The sequence below is a fragment of the Diplotaxodon limnothrissa genome, linkage group LG20 (genome assembly GCF_057381915.1).
Source record: "Diplotaxodon limnothrissa isolate DT_005_m linkage group LG20, D_limnothrissa_male_GT1.1, whole genome shotgun sequence".
NCBI lineage: Eukaryota > Metazoa > Chordata > Actinopteri > Cichliformes > Cichlidae > Diplotaxodon > Diplotaxodon limnothrissa.
Genome location: NC_140615.1, coordinates 32,498,130 through 32,522,545, shown reverse-complemented (window position 1 = coordinate 32,522,545; position 24,416 = coordinate 32,498,130). Strand labels below are relative to the sequence as shown.

At 41.2% G+C, this 24,416-nt stretch overlaps 1 protein-coding gene across 2 annotated transcripts; it reads left to right on the top strand.

Moving 5' to 3' along the window:
* Nucleotides 1–98: 98 nt before the first annotated feature.
* Nucleotides 99–18,064, top strand: nfatc2a (nuclear factor of activated T cells 2a). 2 transcript variants are annotated; one of them, XM_085344627.1, is made up of 10 exons: nucleotides 99–444; nucleotides 2,165–3,086; nucleotides 3,193–3,361; nucleotides 5,698–5,900; nucleotides 6,000–6,172; nucleotides 7,848–7,988; nucleotides 9,833–9,888; nucleotides 9,984–10,116; nucleotides 10,240–10,914; nucleotides 17,132–18,064. In XM_085344627.1, the coding sequence occupies exons 1-10, from the start codon at nucleotides 387–389 to the stop codon at nucleotides 17,185–17,187; spliced, it is 2,586 nt and encodes an 861-aa protein (XP_085200753.1). In that variant the 5' UTR covers nucleotides 99–386; the 3' UTR covers nucleotides 17,188–18,064. The 2 variants fall into 2 exon arrangements, with proteins under 2 accessions (XP_085200753.1, XP_085200752.1); XM_085344626.1 differs by having other exon boundaries at nucleotides 9,984–10,143.
* The last annotated feature ends 6,352 nt before the right edge of the window (nucleotides 18,065–24,416 follow it).

Genomic DNA, 24,416 nt, shown 5'->3' with positions numbered 1-24,416 from the left:
ATGGCAAAGCCGCACAAACAGGAGGAAACACTGAGGGAATCCCGTTATTTTACAGCATTGGACCATTATAAACACCCAGAGCGGGGAAGGAAGCCGCTCTCGATACTCAAGTAATCCTTATAGAGCTCTAGGAAGAGGGGCTTCATACCAGAGCCACTGCTGATGCGGCCGCATGTTTTTGAACAGAAAAGGAGTTTGCGCGCAGCTGCCGTGTCGCAGCCTTAACTTGAACGTCTACAGAGTTTTTCTTTCCTGTTTTACTCCGCTTTCAGCATTTTAACCGAAGAGAGTTTCTTCTGCTATGGTTATTAGAGGACACTAGTTTTTCCAGATATTTCTTTCTTTTTTCTTTTTTTACATTCCTGTTTCCAGTTTTTTGTATCCAGATGTTCAGAGAGACTTGGAGGCTGGCACAGTACCACACCATGAGGTCGATGGATCAAGGTACTGCTGAAGTGTTGTGATTATCTGGTAATCAACCCATTTGATTTTTAATTTATAGACTAGTGTTAACTAGTGTGTTCATGCCTGAAATGCTGCAGTCATTTGTCGGCTGTCTGTCTAACATTTCGGAGACAGCTGGGATGTTGATGTTTGGCGCTTTAAATCAGCATACAGCGCGTGCTTTTGAAATCACGGTCGCCTACAAAGTTTTGATTGCCATTGAGAATTACTTGTTGGATTGCACGATGCTGATCGGGAGAAAGAAGGGCACTCTGCACAAGTCTACCAAATGCAACGTAGCAAAGACCGATAGGCTCATGCAGAGATTGATTTTCTCATCAGTTAATGAAAACTTGAAGATGCTATCGTCTTCTCTGATAGGGATACACGCTTTCCGTCTTCATTAAGGATTTAAACAAATAAGCCTATAATCAACGATTTAATAAAGTTGTGATTTCTATATAACACCACCAACGAGATCAGAAAAATTAAAGTTTACTGCCGTTGTTTAGCTTTTTGCTGACAGAGCAAATGCTACCGGTGTAAGGAACGCCCTGGTATGTGTGCTGCGTCGTGCGTAAATCCGGGGATACCCTCAGGAGAACCCGTGGGTTTTCAGTGACAATAAAACAGTACGTCACTACGAAATCCAGTCCGGGACAGGATTTATTGTTTGACGAGATAATGCATCAGATAAAATAAACGTTTATATTTTCAGCCATCTATCCTCTTTAATCTAAGTCCACGCAAAAGCGATGCACAACCGCGTTTTAATGGTAACTCAGCTTGACAGGTGTCGAACATAGTCGGCACCCTGCTATGTCACCATGTCAAACACCCGGGGGCAGCAACAGGCTGTGTAGCCCGTCAAATCAGTATTCTGTTTGATCTGAGCAGTTAATTCACGTCCAAACTGCACTTGCGCTTTTTGTTGTTTGACGCATCAGCATAGAGAGAAGGCGTGATCGGACTCTCGGGGATGAACATAAAGAGTTTGTATTCAGTGTGTAAATAGACCCGCCTCCGTACGAAAATAACCGCGGCGAACTGAACAGGAAACGTGTGCGCTTCACCTTCTGCTGCTCACCGATGCATGAATTGACAACAGGTTCCCCAAATCCACATCTACACCGCAATTCGCCGTCCACGTCCCTGCCGCTTCGTGTGAACTCAGAGGAGTAGTTAGGAAAAAAATAGACAGATGACCTCCTTTTACGACGAAAAAGATTTGGTGGAAGAGCTCAGTCGAGTCAGCTGCCCCGATGAGGATTTGCAGTTTGAGTACCTGTTTGAATATGAGCCGCCGTGCAGTGACTTTGCAGGGGGGCACCAAGGTTTGTCCGAGACTTTTCTTTTTGGCACTCTGAGTTGGCTTGCCTTTCTCTTTCTCTGCTGTGTTGACCACTAGCGAGGCCTTTAAAGTTGCTTAATGTGAATGAAATGAAAAATGAGGAAGTAAAGTTGACTTCGCAATGAGGATTCTGACGCCTCGCCATGTGAAAAAAAAAAAAGAGTCAATATTTCAGCTGATAACTGTATACTTGAGCTAAAAATAACCTGTGTTGTTTTTGAAAAGAAACACGTCTTTGATTAAGATTCATTCATTCATTGAGTGATATTGGTAAAGAAAAACATGCGCTTTTCTTTAAAAACAAACATATGCCCGTTTCTCTTTCAAATGTGTGCATTGTAATAAATGTAAACATTTTGTTCCCTGCAGATGACTCCAACCTTGGACCCCCAAAAGTCCTCAGTCCTGAATCTGAGCAGGCTTACCCCTTGGAGGAGACCTCACCCTATGGTATCAAGTCGTGCAGCCCCGCCTACAGTGAGCACATCGAAGTTCTCACAGGATACGAGAACCAGGAAGCCAGAAACTACCTGGACAGTACCCGACCTGCAGCCTTGAGCCCTCGCATTGAAATCACCCCCTCACGTGAGCACTACAGTCATGGTCGGGACTCTCTGCAGAACCACCATCTAAACATTAGCCCCAGACCTACCCTTACTGTCCCGGGCCATGAAAACCTTGCCTACCGTGAGCCCCAGTGCCTGAGTCCTGCCAGCAGCAATTCCTCCACCAGCTGGCACTCTGAGAACTATTCTCCCTGGGCGTCACCTTGCGTCTCCCCAAGCAGTGCGCAGAACCCTGGAGATCTCTGCCCTCGATTGCAGAACATCCACACTGGCTCCCCTCGCACCTCCCCAGGCACCTCTCCTCACACCAGCCTAGGTGACGACGGCCTCGGACCCCGTTCTCCCTCACCAAGACCAGGCTCTCGCTCCACCTCCCCACAGGGAAAACGCACCTACGACATGTACAGAAACCCAGGATTAATCCCTGGGCACCGGTCCCGCAGTCCTTCCCCCAATAACGGCCATGAAGATCACAACATAGGCGCCCACTATACACACACCAGCCTTACTGATGCCATGAATGGTTTTGGCACCAATCATCCAAACCTGGTTCCCACTAAAATAGTGAAGACATCCAACCAGGTTTACACTCTGTATCCAGAGAATCATGGCGATGGGAACTACATGGTGTCCTGTGATCAGGACATAAAGACCAAACCTGCTGCAGAGCCTTTCTTTGTTATTCCTTCAGTCTGGCCCAAGCCTTTGGTTTCCAGCCTCTGCAGGTAAATTGGCCATGAAGTGAGGCTTCACTCCGATAAGCTCCCACTCTCCATGTGTGTTTATTTATGCAATAATTCTATAATTTTATGAATAATTAATATTTTGCAGCATCCCTGTGGCTTCTCTCCCACCGCTGGAATGGCCGATTCCTCGTCGCACCGACCAGTATGAACTGCACATTGATGTGCAGCCTAAACCACATCACAGAGCTCACTATGAAACAGAAGGAAGCAGGGGTGCAGTCAAAGCCCCCACGGGAGGACATCCTGTTGTGCAGGTATGGCCAAAAGCATCACTATAAAAAAATTAAGTAAAATTCTTAAGCCTATGATTTATTTTTAAGTACTAAATCAGTAAATATGAATAAATCTGTTTTTTACTTTGGTGAATAACCATATGAAGTCATGTTGTCAGGGTTATTCATAAAAGTGCACATTCATAGTTATTTCCATTCCCATATTTTGGGCTCTACTTCAGTAGTCTAATGATTCACAGCTAAACCTAATCCTTATTTTTCTTATACTGGTCTGCCAACTTTCTTCCGATTGGCTGGCCCTTGTAAACAGGAGGTTTGAACACGGGTGGAGATTCTGTGTTCACATACAGAGCTGTGTGCCTCAAATCGTTGTATTACAGGTGTCCGTTTAACTGACATCATACAGAACCAAGCACAGAAAAAAGTGCCTAGAACGGTTTCTAGAGCAGTCTGAATTCTGTTATCGTCCACCGCTGTGACAGTATACACAGCAGCAAAGTAAGGAATAAGGAAACTAGTAACAGTTCCGCTTTAAATTAGCCGTCCAGCTCGAGAGCCTCAGGCAACCCTGGTGGGAGGGCTTGCGTGTAATAGTATTTCCTACTCATTATACACTCGGCGGTAGTGGTGGTATTGTTGCCCGGGGTCATCTGTATGAAAATGAGTCTGTGTTAGTTATTGTGGCTACTGTCATGGCACCTCTCCATTTTTTTTCACTTTCTAAAACAAATTGAAATAGCTGCTGTAACCCCAGAAAAATGACGCATTGAAACCAGGGTGCACACTCAGGACAACCCTCGGGTCACTCATCAACTCTAACACTCAGATTTTTTTTTTCTTTTTGGTGTTAAAGCTTAAAATAGTCTGCAATAGTGCACCTTCGCCGTATGGTTTTAACCACATGTACATATTTGTTCTCATGCTGTTCTGACTTCCTCTTGCACTCTGTGTAAGAGGTTTTGACTGTGTGGTTCTTGCGTTAGCTGCGTTGAAGTATCGAAGCGTTCAGCCCCTATGTGTAGAAACTGAATACGGCCTGTGGTTATAATGATTGCAGACGAAAATGAAAAATACTAATATTTTAGTTTTTCTCTAGTCACAAAATAAGATTCAAATATCCACTTTAAAATTAGCCTTGACACAGTTACAGCTGGGGTCCATAAATAGATACAACTTCCTTTTCTTTGTGTTACTGTGGCAACATTTCACTGCTGTGTTTGTCTGTGACTGTGGGGACTTTGTGGAAATTAAGCTTCTAATGCTTCTTTTCCATTTTATGCCCATCCCCAAAGGCCTCACCCTGAGGTCAGTTCTGCCTGCTTTGCCGGCCAATCAGATGGTCAGGCCTGGCTAGCCACGGTTGCACTCCTTCACCTCCTCTTTCCCTTCCTCTGCCCTTCTTTCACTCTCTGTGTCCCCCCCTCCCTCCTTCTCTTCTTCTCTTTGCCTCTCTCTAAGCTTCTTGCCCTCCACTTTACTTTTCCTACACTGCGCTCTGTCATGACTCACGGGTCCTGCCAATGCCATGACGACTGGCCGGCTGCTCACATGGCCTTTTGAGTGTTTGCAGTCAGCTTCCTTCTGTTTGGAGGGGAGCATGCTCATTCATGTTGCCATAGCTTCTGTTCACACTGAGCAGCTGCTGTCAAGCCTGACAGTTGCATCCACTGAGATGATAATTTCTTCAAACAAGTTGATTTTTTTTTCCCTGACCGCAGTTAAACGGAGCTCTTTTGAATGGAAATTATGTTTCGAAACAACTTTAAATTAACTTTGCGTGTTGCAGGCTAATGGCAGAGGGACCCGAAGCCTTTTTTTTTTCCATTACCCACAATCCAATTCATGTTTGTGCTCTATGATAAAGGTTATGCACTACACAGTTTGCATAAAAACAGCATTTAGATGCAAGTTGATGCTTTGTGGTTTTTGCAGGTTTCCTTAGGAGGCAGTCACAGGTTAAAAGTAGCATCTTGGTCTTTTCATGTTCGCGGTTTAATCAATATGGTACTTGTCATTTCAGCTAAACTTTAAAAGATAGAATCCCCGCTTAATCCTTCATCCCATCGGAAAGAACAAGCACAAGGCCGTAGGATTTGAGCTCTCTGCTGGCTTCCGTTCAAGGCTGCAGAAAAAAGACTCATGTGTTTGCACGTGGGTCTGACACAGATTTGCCATCACTGGAGGGGGGCAACATCTGGAAATGCAGAGTTAGAGAAAGCGGTTATGGAGAAGCACAACCAGTTAAACGTGACTGAAATATTTCCTTCGTACTGTATCTCTGCTTCCTTGCTTTCCAGAGGATGCTTTAAGTTAAAAAAAGAAAAGAAAATGACTGAGTGCTATTTCTTCGTTTACAGTTACATGGCTATAGAGGCAAGGAGCCTCTTGGCCTGCAGATTTTTATCGGTACAGCTGACGAGCGCATCCTCAAGCCTCATGCCTTTTACCAAGTCCACCGCATCACTGGCAAAACAGTTACGACCACCAGCTTCGAAAAGATTATCAACGGCACCAAAGTCCTCGAGATCCCGCTGGAGCCAAAGAACAACATGAAAGCAATGTGAGATAAGCATAGTGTCCACTTTTAAACCCCAGATCTGTCTTTTCGCAGTCTAATGTTTTAAATATTAAAGTTCTGAACATTTCGTTCTCGTCGCAGCATCGACTGTGCTGGGATCCTGAAGCTCAGGAACGCCGACATCGAGCTGAGGAAGGGCGAGACGGACGTCGGTCGGAAAAACACCAGAGTCCGACTTGTGTTTCGCGTGCACATACCTCAGCCCGGAGGACAGCACGTCTCTCTCCAGGTGGCCTCACATCCCATTGAGTGCTGTAAGTAGCTGCACACAATTACATTTAACAATATGTTTTATTTTTGCGTTATTGTAACTACTAATATCGTCCTGATAGACCATGAGCTTTTTGAATTTCAGCATGTGCGCTTCCCATTGAGGTCAAACTGCTTTTCAAGAGTTAACAAAACTTCATACAAAACAAACATAAAAAAAAGAACCCACATTCAAATGAGTTTGGAGCTTGCCTGATAGTATGAAAGACCTCTTTATGCTACCAGGGCTTCCATCCAGTTGGTGGGCACAGCATGTGACAGTGTCTGTGTACCTGTTTGTATGTGCACAGTAGTAAAGTCTGTGTTTGGGTACATCAGCGAATGTGTACACAGTGTTATTAAAGCACCTGGTGTAATCAAAACTCAAACAAGAAGGGCCTTTATCTGGCTTTAATCAACACCCTGGTCAAGTGTTGCACCATCTGCTTGCAATATGCTCCTGCCATTGTAAAAAGTCATGATGCAGAATACAATATTATGTTGTAAGTATTTTTTTCCATCTGCTCGCGGATCACAGATAGGGAGAAACAACAGTTACTACCTCTTTTTTTTTTATTTTATTTTTTTTTAAAGGTGAATTTCTGAAAAATCATTGTATGTGAAAACCAATCGAGCGTAAAGCAGCGCACAGTAACACCTGTGCTGCATCTGTCAGGCGTATTGTTAAGCAGAGGGTCAGTGATGGGGTGTTTGAGGAGATGAGGCACCTGCTTGTGTCATCCTCTTTGTTCTACCCTTTTTCAGTGTAGTAGGTTGAACCGGCCGATTTAAAGGTCAGCGGCGTGTTTGTCAGTAGCTCAGTTCCCATCAGTAAATGTGGAGATTCAGCTGAACAGGAGATACGGCTGAACTGATGACAATAGGGCACCAGTGAGGAACTGTCTTGTTTTTTTTTAAAAAGATGAATAAATGAATACAAAGCTGATGGCTACGGGAATATTATCTGTTTCCCTTTAAGATATACATATTACATAACATGTCCATTTCCAGTTAAGCAGGTGTATTTCTTTCCGCACGTTTGAGTATTGTATGCATTTTTGTATCGGCCTCATCTAAACGTTCAATTCGGTTCTCATATTTCAATCAACTGGAAATATTTGTCCGATTGAATGATTTGACTGCACAGCACATTTACAGTTTTTAGAGGTTGCATCATTCTTTTCGGTGTTAGTTTTATTTTGTTCTTTGTGTCTGTACGGTACTTGATTGTAAATGGGCTGAGACAGCAACAACTCCCCTTTGCTCTTGCAGGTTGTGATTTGACTGATTTTAAGCTTCGGCTGATTAAAACCGAAAGCACTGGGTGAGATTGTTGAATGACTCAGCATCAAATGTTTAGTGCCAAACACTGTCACTTCTTGGTAATGAGTTGTTTTGCATTTGTGAGAAATCAATAGTGAACTTTCAGATCATCTGTTACATGCTTTTTTTTTTTCTTTTCTGCAGTATTGGGCTATGACAAAAAATTGGTTATGTAGTCTGTGATATGTCAGAGCTGGGGAAAACTGCCAATACCTGCTGCATAGCGTCCAAGTAACAGCATAGAAAGCAAAGAAGTTCACAAAAACAAAGAAAAACAGAAAATCCACACACTGGAGAAAGTGACACCAGTAGAAAGGCAGTAAATGTTGCATGCCACCCTTTTGTGTGTCCCTGCAGCTCAGCGTTCAGCTCACGAGCTTCCCATGGTCGAGAAGCAGGACATGGACAGCTGCTCTGTTCTGGGTGGCCAGCAGATGATCCTGACTGGGCAGAACTTCAGCTCCGATTCCAAGGTCATTTTTATGGAGAAAACACAGGGTAAGCGGCATTCCAAAAACATGCTTTGCTTTCAAACCAAATCAGTGACTGAATTCATAAAATCTTTGTGGTGTCTGTCGATTTGTCAATTCCACTGTTGCACAACATTGTGTGACAGTAACAACACGACACGAACGACAACTAATGAGTCATAATTGGCCGTGTCTGTGCACGAGGTCATAGCTGTTACGTGTCTTCGCTTTCATTTAATAGATGAATCTGCGTGAATTATTTGCATGATCTGAAGGATAACGCTGCTGCCTGACTTCCTTTTGACCTTTTCTCCCTCACCTTCATGTCTTATCAGTCACACGGGCCTCTCGTTATTTGATCAATGGTGTCACATAAAAGTTTGTTTTATTTGTTGAAACAAATGGACGGAACAAAAGGATTTATTTTTAGCAGCGAGGAAGTGCAGTAATTTTTCTTGCCTTCTGACATTTTTACGCCAGACTGAAGCATTTGTACTATGATTGGGAGCTTTTATGGTTCTTGTCTTAGGTCAAAGGTCAGAAGTTCTGTTGTTCTGGGTTTCCCTTATTTTGATTAAATGGCATCAATGCTGTATTTTTAAATCTACAGGCTACCTAAAATAAAACTTGGACATGCACATCGCAGGTGCTTCCCCTCCTCTCCTCCTTCTTCTTCTTCTTTGGGGTTCCCTGCTGCTGTGTTATGAAACAACAGCAATGGATAGTAATACAGAGATGGAAAAAGAAATCTTACAAAGAGGGGTTGCCGATGTTTTGAAGAGTTTGTGTATGACACAAAGTTCTGGATCAGTGAGGCTGTGAAATCCCTCTGAATCCCTCAGCTGCTATTGGCTGGAGCTCCCCTGACTCCTGTGCTTGGACAGGGAAAGCTGTACGGAGAGAAGGAAAGCTTCTCTGTCCAAGTAAATTTTCTTTCTCTGTTTCCAGCTTCATTCCTTGCCCCCTTTCCCCCCCCCCCTCCACATGCAATTATCTCCAAAAGTACACGCAGTCAGGGGTATCCCTTGGAGTAGAATTGCAACAAAATGCAAACAAATAGAAATGCCAAGAAAGCAGAAATGGTCACGTTTTGTAGCAGTGGAGAAAGTTGATCATAAAAAGAAAGCTAAGAAAAAAAGTTGTCAACATGTGTGGAATCCCCCCTTTTCTCCTGCTGACTCATTTTAGCCATGTGTTATTAATTCACAATCTGACAGAGGGTTTCCCAACTGCACTCCAAACAGAACTCGCTGCAGCACATGTCCTGTCATGTGTTGGGGCATGTGGAGTTTACGTTCGCAGGCACATGTTGTTTTCAACTTTTGCACATAAATGACAGCTGCATTTAAATCTAATGAAGTGTGAGATAACGTAAACCTTTACCGCCATAGATATAATCCAAGGTGTTTCACCTTGTTACGTTACTATTTAGTCGGCTCAGGACGTTCAAAAGTCACATGTCTTTCCGAACAATGGAAGGCTGTATGTGTGTTTGGGGTAAACCTACCGATCCTCTATTGTTGGGCGTGCGTTGTGGGGTAAGAGGAAGTGGTTTCAAAAGTGATATCATCTCCAAGCACAAAGATGCCTTTTCTGTCGACATGAACTGTAACTCAAATGGGACTCGTGGGGACATACAGTAGATTTGTCTAGTAATGCACGTCCCTACGTTTGAATTGGTGAAATAAAATAAGCAAAAATACACTTGAAAAAGAAAGAAAATTAATTTCTCAATCGTTTTAGTTTCACCGGTTTCCAAATTTGCACGTTGTCAAGTACATCTGGAAGCAATCGACCTCACTTACCCTGTAGAATTAATTACCACATGTTCTTAAGTGTAATTAGGTTTTCGCTTTCTTTCCTTCTTTCTAGATGGGCAGCAAATCTGGGAAATGGAAGCAACGGTGGATAAAGACAAAAGCCAACCTGTATGTATTAAACATGACACTTAAATTCTGGATATCTACCCTTTAGTTCAAATAAATGAATCACTTTCAGTACATAATAGAGCATTGTCTTGTAGAGTATGCTGTTTGTGGAGGTGCCGCCCTACCGGGATGCATCTGTCTGCCATCCTGTCAAAGTAAACTTCTACGTCATCAATGGCAAAAGAAAGCGCAGCCAGCCTCAGCATTTCACCTACACACCACTGGCATGTAAGAATGCTGCTCAGCCTCTTTTTGGTATGCTTTTTTCACATACTGCTTTTAAAGAATTATATTTAAATGATTTTCGTGGTATTGTTCACAGCCATCTTACTCATTTTTTCCCCTCCTCAGCTCCATCCATTAAGACGGAGCCTATAGATGAGTATGAAGCAGAGCGCATGGGCTTTGCCATGCCTCAAATCTTGGGCTTATCTCCTCATTCCTACTACCATAGCCCACGTGGCATTCTCCACCCAGACAATGGCCTGGTCTCTGGCATGGCTCCCTGCCAGCGCCTCAGCTCCAGCCTTCCAAACCAGGATGCACGTTTCCAGCAGCAGAGCCCGGCCATCGTGTACTCACGTGGAGGCAAGAGTCTGAGTGGCAGCCCTGCTATGTGGCAGACCGGAGGGATGATGCCTGACCCCCACAGATCGGTCCTGGTCCACACGGGCTCCCCGGCTCAGTCTGTGGGGCCAATCAATGCAGGTCAACACCCCTCTATCATCCAGTTCTCTCCCACCAACCACCACCTGATCCGAGCAGGTGAACCTCAACCCCTTACTGGGCCTCAACCTGACAACCAGCAGATCATATACTGCGATAGCTATTCCCCACAGGCAGCTGCCACCCATTCACCCACACCCCCCCAGGTAGCAGTAACCCACCCGCAGCACTACCCCACCGTGATTCAGCAGCAGAAAGGCAGAACTCCAGCTGGGACGGGGCAGATGGACGCTTCGGCAGATGGACAGAGACGAGTGACTGTCAAGGAAGAGAATTTGGACCAGGCCTACCTAGATGATGGTGAGTGTAAGTTAATGCTTTTATACTCAGTGTGAGTGGTCAATTGCAGCTTGTGTCTGAGTCTCCAGATTCAGGGCCAGACAACGTGATCGATAGGTGCAGTTCCGATTTGATAAGATCCACTAACAAAGATATGACTTTTCCCAAGAACAATTCAAGGATATTTACAGTATCTCCTTTTCACATATCCTGATCCAGTCTGTGTGCTATAGTATTCCTCTGAACAAAGCCAGCAGAACAAACTCGCACTGTTAAAACAATCCTTGCCGGGAGGTGCAGTTATGTTCCATTCAAGGTGGAAATAACAGGGATTGTGAGTCATATGTTTATACTTGTGCTTGTCAACCCCACTACCCTCTGACAAAATTAATGTCAGGCCACATCCAGCAGCAGGCATGAGGTTATACCTCTTCCTTAGAATTTCTCCAAACCTCCAATCTTTTAAAATAAAACGAGCAGCTCTGAACGCGGTGCAGTATTTTTCTTACCTTTGGTTTTTGTCAGCCGGGTGGTTTTTAAAGTTAGACTTTGCTCGTCAATGCTCTGCTCCATTCAAAAATGCTCATTCTGCTGGTCGTAGGGGTTCATCTGGCACTGGCAAACATCAGGAAATGAGCTTTTTCATGCATTAAAGACAGGGCGAGAGGGAGAAAAAAGTGTCACTGTGCTGACCGCCCGGACATGTTGACACTGTTATGAAGTGAAAAACAACTTCCATGGCAACCATTGTCAAACAGTGGAACGTGCTGCCTGGGAGAACTGGGGAAAGCCTTTTTGTTTGTTATAGTTGGCCAGGATTTCTCCTTGGCCCTATGCCCCTCAATTCTGTCGGGGAGCCCACCAGAGGTTTAGGTTTTTTCCGACCACGGGATTCTGCCAATCTGGCACAAGAAATTCCTATTTGCAGCTGCTGTCCTCCAGAGATCCCGCCTGATCCCTGTAAGATAGCAGGAGGGTGGAGGGTAGTTCGCAGGAAAAGGGAAGGAGCTGTGTGTGTTTGCACATGTGCGTGCTTCAATGGAAAAAATGAAACGAAGAAAAAAGGCTAGCAATGGAATTTGTGTTTTTTGGATGGAACTTGCAGGATTTTCCTCCACAGTAAACAGCAACAGGGCTGTGAGCTGGTGAATTAACAAGGAGTTAGAGAAATGGTCAAACTGGGGCCCTCTTTCATCCTCCCATCATCAAAAGCTGATGACGGTCAGTCATTTTCCCCAGGTGCCCCTGCTTGAGTTTAACTTTAACCCTTTATCTCATGAAAACTACTTGCAGTTCCTGGGATTAAAAACTGTCTTTTATTAATCTGAGCGTCAAGTGATTTTACAATTTTCAATATGACAATGCCAGTTCTATAAGTTCACACCATTCCTGAATGTAAAAACCTTATTAACCTTATGTAGCATTTGTAGCTCAATTGCTCTGCCATTGTCTTATCACTCCCAACAGATGACATGCCACCTACGCATGCCATCATTGCTATTTAGTGAGAAAAAGAGGGGGGATTACCCAAGAGTCAAAACATTTTTAGGGGGTGAGAAGATAGGTGAGGCAGAAAAAATCCCTTCCAGTTTGAGTGGAAGGTTGTTGAAGTTTGATCCTGACCGCATAACACTCATTTATGTTAGGGCTATAAAACACTTTTTTACCTAAGTGAGATTGTCAACATTACTCATCAAGCCATGTGTTAAAGTCTATAGTCATTTTTGAAAAAGAGGTGATGCCACATCCTGGTATCGTCACACTGTTGTGGTCCGTAACTGTCACATCTCAGAGGGACTTTAAAGTGTGTCAACTCCAGAGACGAGTGTTGAATGAAAACCCGCTATTTGTTCTCTTACAAAGTGTGGCTTCTAATTTCTCCCATGCAGAGGGCTTGAATTTTTATGCCCTTCGAAAAGTTCCCGTGCCCTCTGCTGGTATTCAGACGTGACCGTTCTTCTGTTGACTGGTATTTATTTACATTATCTAGTCAACTTGGTGAAAGATGCCTGTCAGAGCCTGCCTTGTTATGAACCGCAAAGGTCAAGAATCACCCCCATCAGTTACTACATATCATATAGTTTGTCAGAGCAAAAATAGAACAACTGGCACAGCGTACAAAGGCTGAAAGTGACAGATTTGGTGGGTGTGGAATAAAGCCTGGAGGCAGTGGAGCAGGTGAAATTGTTCCAGCAGGTAGAGATCAGCGCAGGAAAGATAAAGCACATAGCAACAGCCTGGTGGACGTGCATTAGTCTCAGCTCACTTACATCTCATTTGAAAGACTTAAAGACTCAATCGCGCCCTTCCAGATGCGATTATGCTACAATACAGCTTTAAAATCTGCAGTCTGCACTGTGTGTAATACGAATACGGTAATGCGAATTGTTTTTTGTTTTTTTTAAACCTGTCCAGTCCGACATTTTTAGCAAGCAGAATCATGGTCTGAATGCTTCGTTGTGCCAAACACATTTTCTTTGCCAAAAGGAGCACTATAGACTCTCTGTTTATTTATTTTATTTTATTATTTGCATTAATATCAGAGTGGGTATTATGCTGGAGCAGACATGGGGGGAAGGCCAGGTTGGCTAAAGTAAGGAGAAGGTGGCGGAGGAATAGAAAAAGAGGAAAAAGGGGTGGGGGCGACAAAAGTCTATTCAATTCAATTTTATTTATACAGTGCCAAATCATGGCCCTTTATATTGTAAGGTAGACCCTACAATAATACATACAGAGAAAAACCCAGCAATCATATGACCCCCTATGATCAAGCACTTTGGTGACAGTGGGAAGGAAAAACTCCCTTTTAACAGGTAGAAAGCTCCAGCAGAACCAGGCTCAGGGAGGGGCGGCTGCCGTGACTGGTTGGGGTGAGAGAAGGAAGACGGGACAAAAGACATGCTGTCTAGGATGAATCTAACAGACATGCTGGGTCTCCAACTGCTGCATCAGCACCTGAAAGACAAAACAACCTCTGTTTGTTTTGTCTTTCAGGTGCTGAAAATCTGCAGTCTGCACTGTGTGCAGTACGAATACAGCAAGGGAGTAATTTATTTTAATTCAAACTGCTCCTGAATGCTAATGTGCAACAAAATGTATTAAACCAAAAAGGATTTAACACCTATAAAAAATCTTCTTTTTTTTTTTAACTTAAGGCTCAATCTGACAGTTGGACTCTCATAGGAACAGAAAATGAATTATGGAGAAAATGTCTTCATGCAAATCAGATTCAAATCGGTCCCTTCATGCCAGCGTCAAGAAAAATAACAATAACACTCGCGAGCAGGTTTTTTCACTGTGTGTGTGTGTGTGTGTGTGTGTGTGTGTGAGCTTTGGTTGACACACCAGAACTGTAGTTAGAATAGCAGTTAGATGTCAGTCCGATCCCTCCACTTTCTCTTTTCAGTGGATGTGTTTTTAGCTTCAGTGTCATTGCAGTGAAATAAGAGCTTCATTTAAATAGATTCGGTCATATGAAAATATTAAAAATACTGTATGTCCAAACATGTACACTGTATGAACATGCAGATACTTGCAGATGCACAAACGCACACATTCCAGCTCACAACAGGCAACTGAGTCAGGGGAAACTCTGTACAGTAGCTTTCTCTCCCTCCCTTTCTCTCCCCTCTCTTCCCACCTTTGGTTGGTAAACAGTCCAGCTCATTGGTATAGAACTCAGGAGCCAGACACTCACCTATTGAACAGACTAGTCTGAGTGTTCCCTAGGCCTGCCTCAAATTGCCAGTGTGTGCCAACCCTTCATTCGAATCAGTAAAGCCCCACTGTATGTTGCTCCTCTGTGGCACTCTTGCTCCTTCTCTAAGCTGGTTTTATACTCAGGAAAAATCCTGTGGCACTGCTGGATAGATGAAAGTTTCTTTAAGGCATTGGGTGTCAGAGGGAATTCCACTACAGACTAAAATAAACAGGGAGGCCGATGTTGTGACGACAGCAGAGCATCCAGTTTGGCTACTCCTGCAGTGCTGGAAGTCTCAGAAGCTGCTTTGGCTGAAAAAATGCACTCAGCGCTGAGCTGCTCTTTCACAAAGGAAGACAAGGGAGAGGCTGAGAGAAAGAAACAAAGACTGGGTTAAGGTTAAAGGTACTTTAAGTTTGAATTAGAATTATAGTTTGTATCCCCTAAAAACCACACAACACTCCACCAAAAACGAGTCAGAAAAACAAACCAAAAAACATAACACGACTCTTCCTAGCTTCTAATATATTTTGTGGTCTTCGGTTTGCTCTGTGCCTGCTCAGAAGTGCAGCTGTGTGGGTGAGATAATGTCAGACATTGTTTTACATGAGCTTAAATGTAGTCGCACCCTTAGCTTTGACACTATGTAAATTAAAGATGGAAATAGAACATACACAGTTGGGCTGAACTGAGTTAATCTATCTTTATCTAAAGCAAGATGGCAGTTTTTTTTCTAACAGTGGTTAGAAAATCAGATTTGAATATTTCATATTCGTAGGTGTGAAGTTACAGAGGCAGCTTAATATCTTAATATATATCAACTTTTTTGTATTCTTGTCAATGGATAATTATTACATATGTAGCCCAATGAGCATGAGCAAGTCATTTTCTGTAAGGTTAGAAAGAAGGCAACTTATGTTAACCTTGGGTTCCCACAACACAATAATAACTCAAATGTTTCATTCATAGATGACATTTTATTGGGTTCATGTATGATTTGCTGATTTCACAGACACTGAAATACCAACTTCAACAGTAACAGTAAATGGCATAAAAAAGTACATATTGCAACGTACTATTTTGTGTATTAGGAATAACAAGTCATGAAAATTATGACTGTTGTGCCATACACAAAAATGCAGATGTCTCACTATCTGGATCCTGCTGCTGTAGCACCGCACGAAGCTGCAGGTAGTTAATAAAATCAGAGGAAAGACTCCTACAAACAGCTGTAAGCCAAAAACTCGCTCAGAGCAGAAAAACCCAGCATGTTTTTTATTCGAGTGGCATGAAATTAAAGGTAAAAATGTGTGTGAAAGTTGGGTATCCTTATAAATGACACAAGTAAACATATTACTCCTTGTTTGGGTTCTTATAAAAAAAAATGACTGACAGCTTAGGTGACTGGTTAGCATGCTTTTATTCCCTAAACTAAGCTAATTGGCTCACGACTGTAGTGGGTTTCTTGTTTACCCTGTTAATAAGGAGGCATATTTCCTAAATAAAACATCTGACTAAGGTGTATTTAATGAGGAATACCAAGTCAAACAGAATCAGAAGCATCCTTTTAAAAAAGAATGAAAAAAACAAACTCTAGCAGAAAACTCTGCAAACCTGACAGACTGCTATACGAACTACGCTAGCTGGATAATCACATTTTAACGGTTCAATAAGCCAATACTAAAATGAAGGCTATTACCATGGTTACAGAATCACAGGCATAATATGCTCTGTAATGGCTTTGTCACAGGCAAGAAGCTTTTTTTGGTCCTCTTTGAAATACTTTTATTACTCATCCGTCCTAATGACTTCCCCGGGGCATAGTGGAAGCAGTGGCACCAGCCTATAATGTCTGAGAGCCAGAGTGTACACAGTAGGCTGCCAGATAAACACCACAGCTCAACACAGACGGCATGGCATTTGTGAAGCAGTGACATATTACACATAGTCATCATTCCTAGCTTCTTAACGCTGAACTACCTAAGCAGGCAGGAAGTTTAAGTAAGACTATACAGCAAGTAGTTACACTTCCTTGTCTCTACTATTTGGCTGTTTTACTCAGCAGATAAAAACAAAACTCCATGAACTCAAACCTGTGCTGCTGAGAGAGATAAACAACTGCACCTATTATGTGTGTATTTATTATTATTTCGAATGCAAGTTGTATGCCCCCCCACACACACAGTGCTCCTATTTTTAGAGCTGTGACACCATGAAAGTTTCCATTTCAACCCCCTTCCTCTGCTGTCGGTGTGTGTTTACACACACTTGTAATCGGCTGAGCAACAACCAGCAATTGCTTGCTACCTCTAGAGGTTACTCTATATAAATGCAGCATTTGTCTACCCTCCATCGACGCCCTTCACAGGATATCAGTCAGACTGTAAATGTTCTCACTGAGGAATATTTCCAATAGGAATGTTATCAATGTCACTGTTTTACGTTGTCAGGAAGGCATTGTTTTCTTATCATTTGGAAATTTCTTTGTGAAACTGATCGCGTCAGTGTCTGATATTGGCGTCTTTATTTCTCTTGCAGTGAATGAAATCATAAGAAAGGATCTGACGGGCGTTCAGGCCAGAGGTCAGACATAGAGGAGGGACTCCAGCAGGAAATGACAACATACCCTTACCCCCCCACCCCGCCGACAAACAGACAGACAGACATTAACGGGCAGTCCATCGAGGTGACGCATTTCCACTACCAATCAGACCTTCTCTTCCTTATTTTCGCTACCCATGGTGATAGAAATATGGCTGCTGTGTTTGTTTTGGATGTTTTCCTGCCATAAACATTTGGCAAACAGAAGATTTCATTTGACCCGTAATGTCTGCCATCAACACCCGACAGGTTTCCAACAGATAACACCACTGAGGAAAGGCAGAAAATTGTGCCTTACGTTGTTCATGATGTTTTTCAGGTGGAAACACTGTTTATAACCAAAGAGAAAAAACATAAAATGTTGAAGTCCACAAACAGCATAGCCATAATGTCCAGACAAGAAAGCCGCACCGGTTTGCCTTATCATAAAAGACGACATCAACAGGTTAATGTCGCGATGTAAAGTCATCACACGTACAACGTTCTTTGTTTTTTGGTCATTTTTTCCATCCTTTGTGCACAAAGTGCGTGTTTTGTCTTTTTGTATGTATTTTTTTACATGTAAAGATTGACCAAAGCTTACGTGTTGATCATCTCATTTTAAGTGCAGTTTTCTTGTGAAGCGCACACTGCTGCCTTAAGCATATACAAATGAACTGTTGTGACATCTCCTAATATGCACTGTTTTTCAGAATGGGATTTCAATGTTTATTATTATTATTTTTATATATTATTTGTGAATAATGCACCGTTTCCTATTCATATAGTATATATTCAATTATATCCAGGTGCCAAGATAGCTTTATGGGGACGTGTGCTTCATTTTGAAATGATTTCCATGCACAATAGTTGAGGTTTTATTTCCCAATATTGCAGCTAACAATCTAACTTAAGTCTCACTCATGCAAACTAAAGTGAGATCATTTGATTTAATTTGATATTTTGTTCTTTTTTTTAAAAATTGTAATAACAACTCAGCAACAAAATGTCCAAAGTTTAAACTGTGTATTGTTTTGTGAATAGCTGCATTTTGAATTTATCCACAATGGCCATCATTATGCTTGGAGCTAATTGCCTGTCTATTCAGAACTATTGTGCTTGCAGATGCAAAGAGCATAGAAATTATTTTCTGTAATTGCCATAAAACATAAGCACAAAATAGCTATACAGTCAGGATTACCAATGTGCTCATATATCTCGCCTTAAATAGAAAAGCACAAGTTTAAGTGTAATTCTGAGTGAACAGTAGTACATTAAATACAAAGTGCCAGTTATGTAACTCTAAAGCAGTAAAATTACATTAAAGTAAAATGTAGGCCTGAGTCGCAAGAGTTAGCACTTGATGTGGACCTATATGATAGAAAATAACTATATTTTGTTATATTCGTAAAGCTAATATTGATCATTTAAGGATATTTCTCATTGAGCCAGTGCAGTACAAGTGCATCTGACATTTCTTGAATGTAATTTGTATGAAACACCTTTTTCCCCTTTTGTGTAAATAGTAAATAAAGCGTTAAGAGAAGTAATTTGTTGTCATATATCATTTTCTCTCTTTTTCTTTAGAATACACATATGTTGTCTTTGTTTTATTGCCATGTATCTGTAATCTGAAGGGATTTACATTAACCTTACCTATAGTAGTTTTATAGTATATTTTTGTCTGTCTTATTATTTTACATCCTATGGTAATGGAAATGTTATTAATACTGTCTTATTCAATTTTCTATGATGAGAATTGTCATCAATCTGTTTGAGCCTTTGTGCCTCTAAAAAATTTAAATTAAATAATAAAAAAAACCTATTGATGCCATTTTTGTATTCCTGAATGAAGCAATAAATAATCCCGCCACACATTATGATGGTGTTTGTTTAAATGTGTCACTTTTCCTATTAATGGAGTGAATGAATAATTTAACATGCATTTAGATTCTGATCAACCTTAAATATTCTGGGCATATAAGCTAAAACGGTCTCTTCATTTTCGAGAGGAAAATTGTAAATTAATAGACCCAAAGAAGACAGTGACTCATCAACTACTCCCTTCCTGTACTGCGCCAGGGACAGATGTAGTCCTATTCATCGGAGACTCTGTATGTTTGCTAATAGCTTATACGGAATGAAAATATCCAGAACTCGACCCTTTGAATGTCATGCGGTATTTACACGGGCACACGTGAGGGAGGACAGTACACACACAGTTTTGAATCCTCCTTCAAATAACAAATAACAACAAGAAGGGGACTCACATGCTACCCCGAGGCTGCAGTTGCTATGGAGATAGCTTGTTTGGTGTTCGGCCCTTTTTCGGGAGGAGGGCTGTGTGAATGAACCTTGTGTTCAGGAAGTCTCTGGATATGACATCATCATGGGTGAAAAAGAAGCACGTGGGCTTCTCTGCATGAGGCGTCTGCGGCCCACTCGCGCACAGATATGCCTGGATGACTAATGTGCCCTTTAGCACTCTATGGTGTAATGAGTTTGGAGTGCATACAGATTAACTGTGTGAAATCGGTTAAGAATGAAATACATGATGAGCATGGCATTTCATTCAGCTCATTTTTGTGTTATTTCCAAAAAAAAAAAAAGCGCTCTGAGATCATCCTCACAAAAAGGCCATCAAGCTCAACTGAGCACAAAATTTATATTTTGTTAACTGCAAATGAAACGCCACACTTAAATCCAGATTTAAAACATGCCCAAGTCACAACTGGCTAATTACTTCATTAGCCGGCCGTTTAGGTGCATTGATATGGCGTTAAAATATGAGTAAATATGGCAGTGGAAGCTGCTGAGCAACAGTTGTGTGGAATAAAGGTGGCTTTATCCTCTTGCAGACACTTTGAAGACTCATTTTTTCAGACATGAGTCAGTGTCCTGGGCTTCAGGTGAGTAACTGCTCCTCGTAGTATTGGGTTTAGTGGGTGAAAAACTTTAAATGCTATAAAAAATAAAGACCATAATTAGACATGATGCATTTTGGCAATATTATGGTTTTATTTAAATTAAATATGCTTTTGATTATGTCCATTTAGCAGAACTTAAAATGACCAACTTTTAATCATAATCTCACTTTGACTCAGGTGAAACACAGATTGGGAAATGACCTTAAAAAAGATTAAATCTGGTATAAATATCGCGTATCCCAGCTAAAAATGATGAAACATAACATGCACAATTTATAGCTTGTATTACAGTGACAGCTAGTGAGACCAGAGAAAACTAAAAGTAAATGGTGAGCTCTGCTGATGTCCTGCAGAGGGAGACAAGAACTTGTGAATGGAGCTCTGAAACAGGAGGGGCTGTTTGACAGCTCTCCACTGGAATCAAGAGACAGTTACTGAGGTACAGAACACAAGTACACTGTTTTTGGAATAATGGGAATACTTCAACAGCGTGCTTTCTATTTTTTCAACCACTGAACTGGCAAATTCACTCACTTCAGAATTGCAAATTGAATTTAACGGGGCACACATGAGCAGCTCACAAAAGCTTCTTTGACAAAGCAGCTGCATGCTTAATTTAGCCTTTTAAATACATTTTATGATGTTATACCGTTCTGAAACCATTTTTGGCACCTAAACAGTAGATGCCGCAAATGCAGCTTATGAAATACAAATGCAAGTCTGAATCACATTGCTCTAAAAGGGGTTCAGTTTCCCTTGGATGAACAAAAAAGACTGAAAATTACATAAAAGAGCTGATGGGCAAAAATAGATTTGACAAACAGGAAAGAGCCTCTTTATGGTTAGCTAGAAGTGCACAGTTACAGATGTGTTTGGCATGGGAAATATACACAGCGGATGTCACTTTGTAATCATAACATAAGCCTAAATCATCAGTGTTTCAAGGACTCTCAGTGATAGGTTAGTAAGAGATGTGTGTGCTGTGCAGACTGTAAAACATGCAGAAATGTAAGATGTATTGAGATCTACATTAGAAAATGAGCTGATCGTTGAGCACACTGCAATAACTAATTTAATACGTTAAAAATGTTAACAAATCTCTGCCTGGACAGTAAACTCCAGAGAATGGAGAATGAGAAGAAATACAATTAACGTGATTATTTATCTTCCTGCATAAACCGTATCAAACTGATTCAGAATAGTTGTGTTAGCTTAAAAAAATTAAGAGTCAGTGGCTGTTACATCAGGATACAAATCATGAACAAGACAAAAAATTAAGTCTTCCAACTAATTTACATGTATCTAACTCCTAAGTACAGTTCTGTCTATATATTTTTGCACATTTGTTGTAATCTTGCTCCTGTGTACCATCAACGTGTTTTAAATATAGCAATTAAGATATTATTGAAGTGTAGTCTTTCAGCTTTACATCAAAAGTCTTAACAAAGTCTATCTTAGGAATTATGGCCATTTTTATACATATCTGCCCTTTTTTAGAGGCTCAAAAATAATTAGACAACTGACCAACAAGCAGTTTTATGGGCAGGTGAGGCCTGCTTCCTTGTTGTTTTTCTTTTATGCAGCAAAAGATCTAGAGAAAAGATCTAAATGCAGTTTCAAGTGTTGAAACTGCATTTAGACATGTCAGTGTTAGTGGGTGTGGGTGTGGGGGATCAGAGAGACAGCAAAAACCTTATGAGTGGCCAAATCAATAATCTGGTGCATTTATTAAAAGAAGGAACGCACTATTTAGCTCAATAACAAGCCAACAGTTAATGCAATGCATTAACTGTCTATGAATTGAACCTGAAAGTTTTTCACTTCAATCACATCTCCATTGTTTTATTTAAAATCCACTGTAGTGATGTACCAAGGCAAAACCTCTAAAAACTGGCCATTCTCCAAAAATGTATGGACCTAACTGTAAAAAAAACAGCATGACATATATTGTATGTGTCTGTATGTAACTTGTATATGCTATATTCTATTAGATTATTCTCCACCTATGTGACAACTCAACTGAGCGTCCATGGCTATAGTGCATAAATGTCAAAGGGAATATTTGCAGGGGCAGAAACCAGTCAGGTGAGGGCCACGACCTGAGTGTGTACACTTGTTTTCAAGAGTCATTAAAAGTTGAACGCCTGTGGAACTTGTTAAATGTCTAAGTGTTTTTAAAGTTATGTAGTGACAGTAAGATGGGGTGAGTGCTGAGCACCTCAGTTTTGGAAGTCTTGAAGAATTGTTGGAAACTGTGGAGTTGACTACGGTGAGAAGCGCTCACAATGAAACTCTACATACAAATAACTGTTAGTAATTTATAAAAATGCACAGAGCAAACTGTTGATGTAATTTAATAATATAATAATATTAAACTTAACCCCTAGAGGTTACTTGCTCTTGTTCGATGTGCTTCAAATTGTTATTTGACGCCAACCAATAAATTAAGAATACAAATTTGTTATAAGATGAACAGTGAAAGGGGATGTTATTTTTAAATGCCAAACAGTGATTGTTATGATATTTTGATACCATAGTAGCATTTACAGGATATTGTTTTATACAGGAAAACTGTTACTCAATAAGGTCCATATACTAGTTGTTTTTCTCTTTCTCTGTGACCCAAGAATTAAGGTGTAAGACTCACAGGCTGGTACCCCAAGGTCGAAAACACCACAGAGACGAGACCACTTCCTTACTCCCATCCTCCCTTCCTTATCTCTTAGAAAAAGGCTCGTTAAAGGCCAGGTGGTTCGTTTCAGAATTCACTAATGAAAGAACTCTGTATTCTGTGTATTTTGCTGGGATGATCATAAATTGTAGCTGAACTGATAAACTACACACAGGATACTTCTTTGCTCACAAGGCAGGAAGACGTTTCCTTATTTGGTCTGTACTGGTTTGAACTGAGAACTTGCTGACACACGAACCTTTTTTTCCTCTATATAAACTGCTGTGTATCAAATAAACCTTTGAGTCGATTGGGAAGGCAACCTAAAGCAGTCTCTGTTTTCTTGTTCTCCCAAGCTGCTCCCGAGCTCGTACTAACACGCTGAATGGCATACCTGAGTGTTACTTTAAATAATTAGGAATCTTAGAAGGAAAGGACAGAACTCTGCTTATCGCTCACGCCACGGAGGAAACCCGGGACGGCAATTTCCTTCAATTTTGGTGTCAGAAGTGGGATGACTGACAGAAGGTAAATATGCGTCTTTCATATTTATATAGAGACCTATTATACCTCTCTCAGTGATCGATCCATAAAAAAACGGGATATGCTGACGAAGTTTCACTTAGTGATCCAGAGAGATACACTGACGACTTCCTCAGTCCCCGAATAAAGTAAATTAACCCTTGTGTGGTGTTGGTGGACACAGGAAGTTGCCTGTTGTCTTGAATATTTTAATTTTGTTAAAAAAATAATAATAATAATAATAATTAATTGTTTAATTAAACGTACGTTAAAAAGTGAGAAGTTGCTCACTCAGAAAAAGTGACACAGGAAGTTGCCTGTTATCTTGAAACGTACGTTAAAAAGTGAGAAGTTGCTCACTCACAGAAAGCTAGTAAATAATTAAATTTAATTTTGTTAAAAAAAAAAAAAAAAAACGAAAGAAAACTGAAAACGGGTCTCACAGACCCGATTACCATACAAGGGTTAAAAGCAGTAAATTAAAAGCAGAAAGACACAGGAAGTTGCCTGTTGTTTTACGAGAAGTTGCTCGTTAAGCGAGAAGTTGCTCGCTAAGTGAGAGTTGCTCACGCAAACAAAAATTGCTAGCAATAAATTTAAAGTAACCTCAGCTGTGCCGCAGCGAAAATACTAACATAAATCCTTCAAGCGTGTAAACCCCTATGGAAATCACTGAACATGGGTCAGAATTATTCAAAGACCACAGACAGGTCCGATAAAAAATCTAAAGTACCTGTAAAACCAAAAAATTAATAAAATACAAAATAAAGTCTCAAATAACGGCTCAGTATAACTCCCATTTCCGGTTACGTGTAACCTACGTCCGCGAATCGGTGAAGACGTCCATGATCACGTATCCAGAACATGCGGGAGTGCTTATGTGACTGACTTTGTTTACAACTTAAGAAGTTCAATGCATTCTAATTTATTTCCGGAGCCTTATCCCGAACGATTATCGCCAGAAACCAGGTCAGTAGAAATGTTGAATATCATTTGTGATAAGAAAAGTAGTCTGCTTAAAAAGTCCTGTAGAAAATATGATAGAATGCCACGACGTGATGCATCAAATGTTACCGCTATGGACAAAAGGACCGGAACCAGGCGTAGATGCTTTAACATCAAA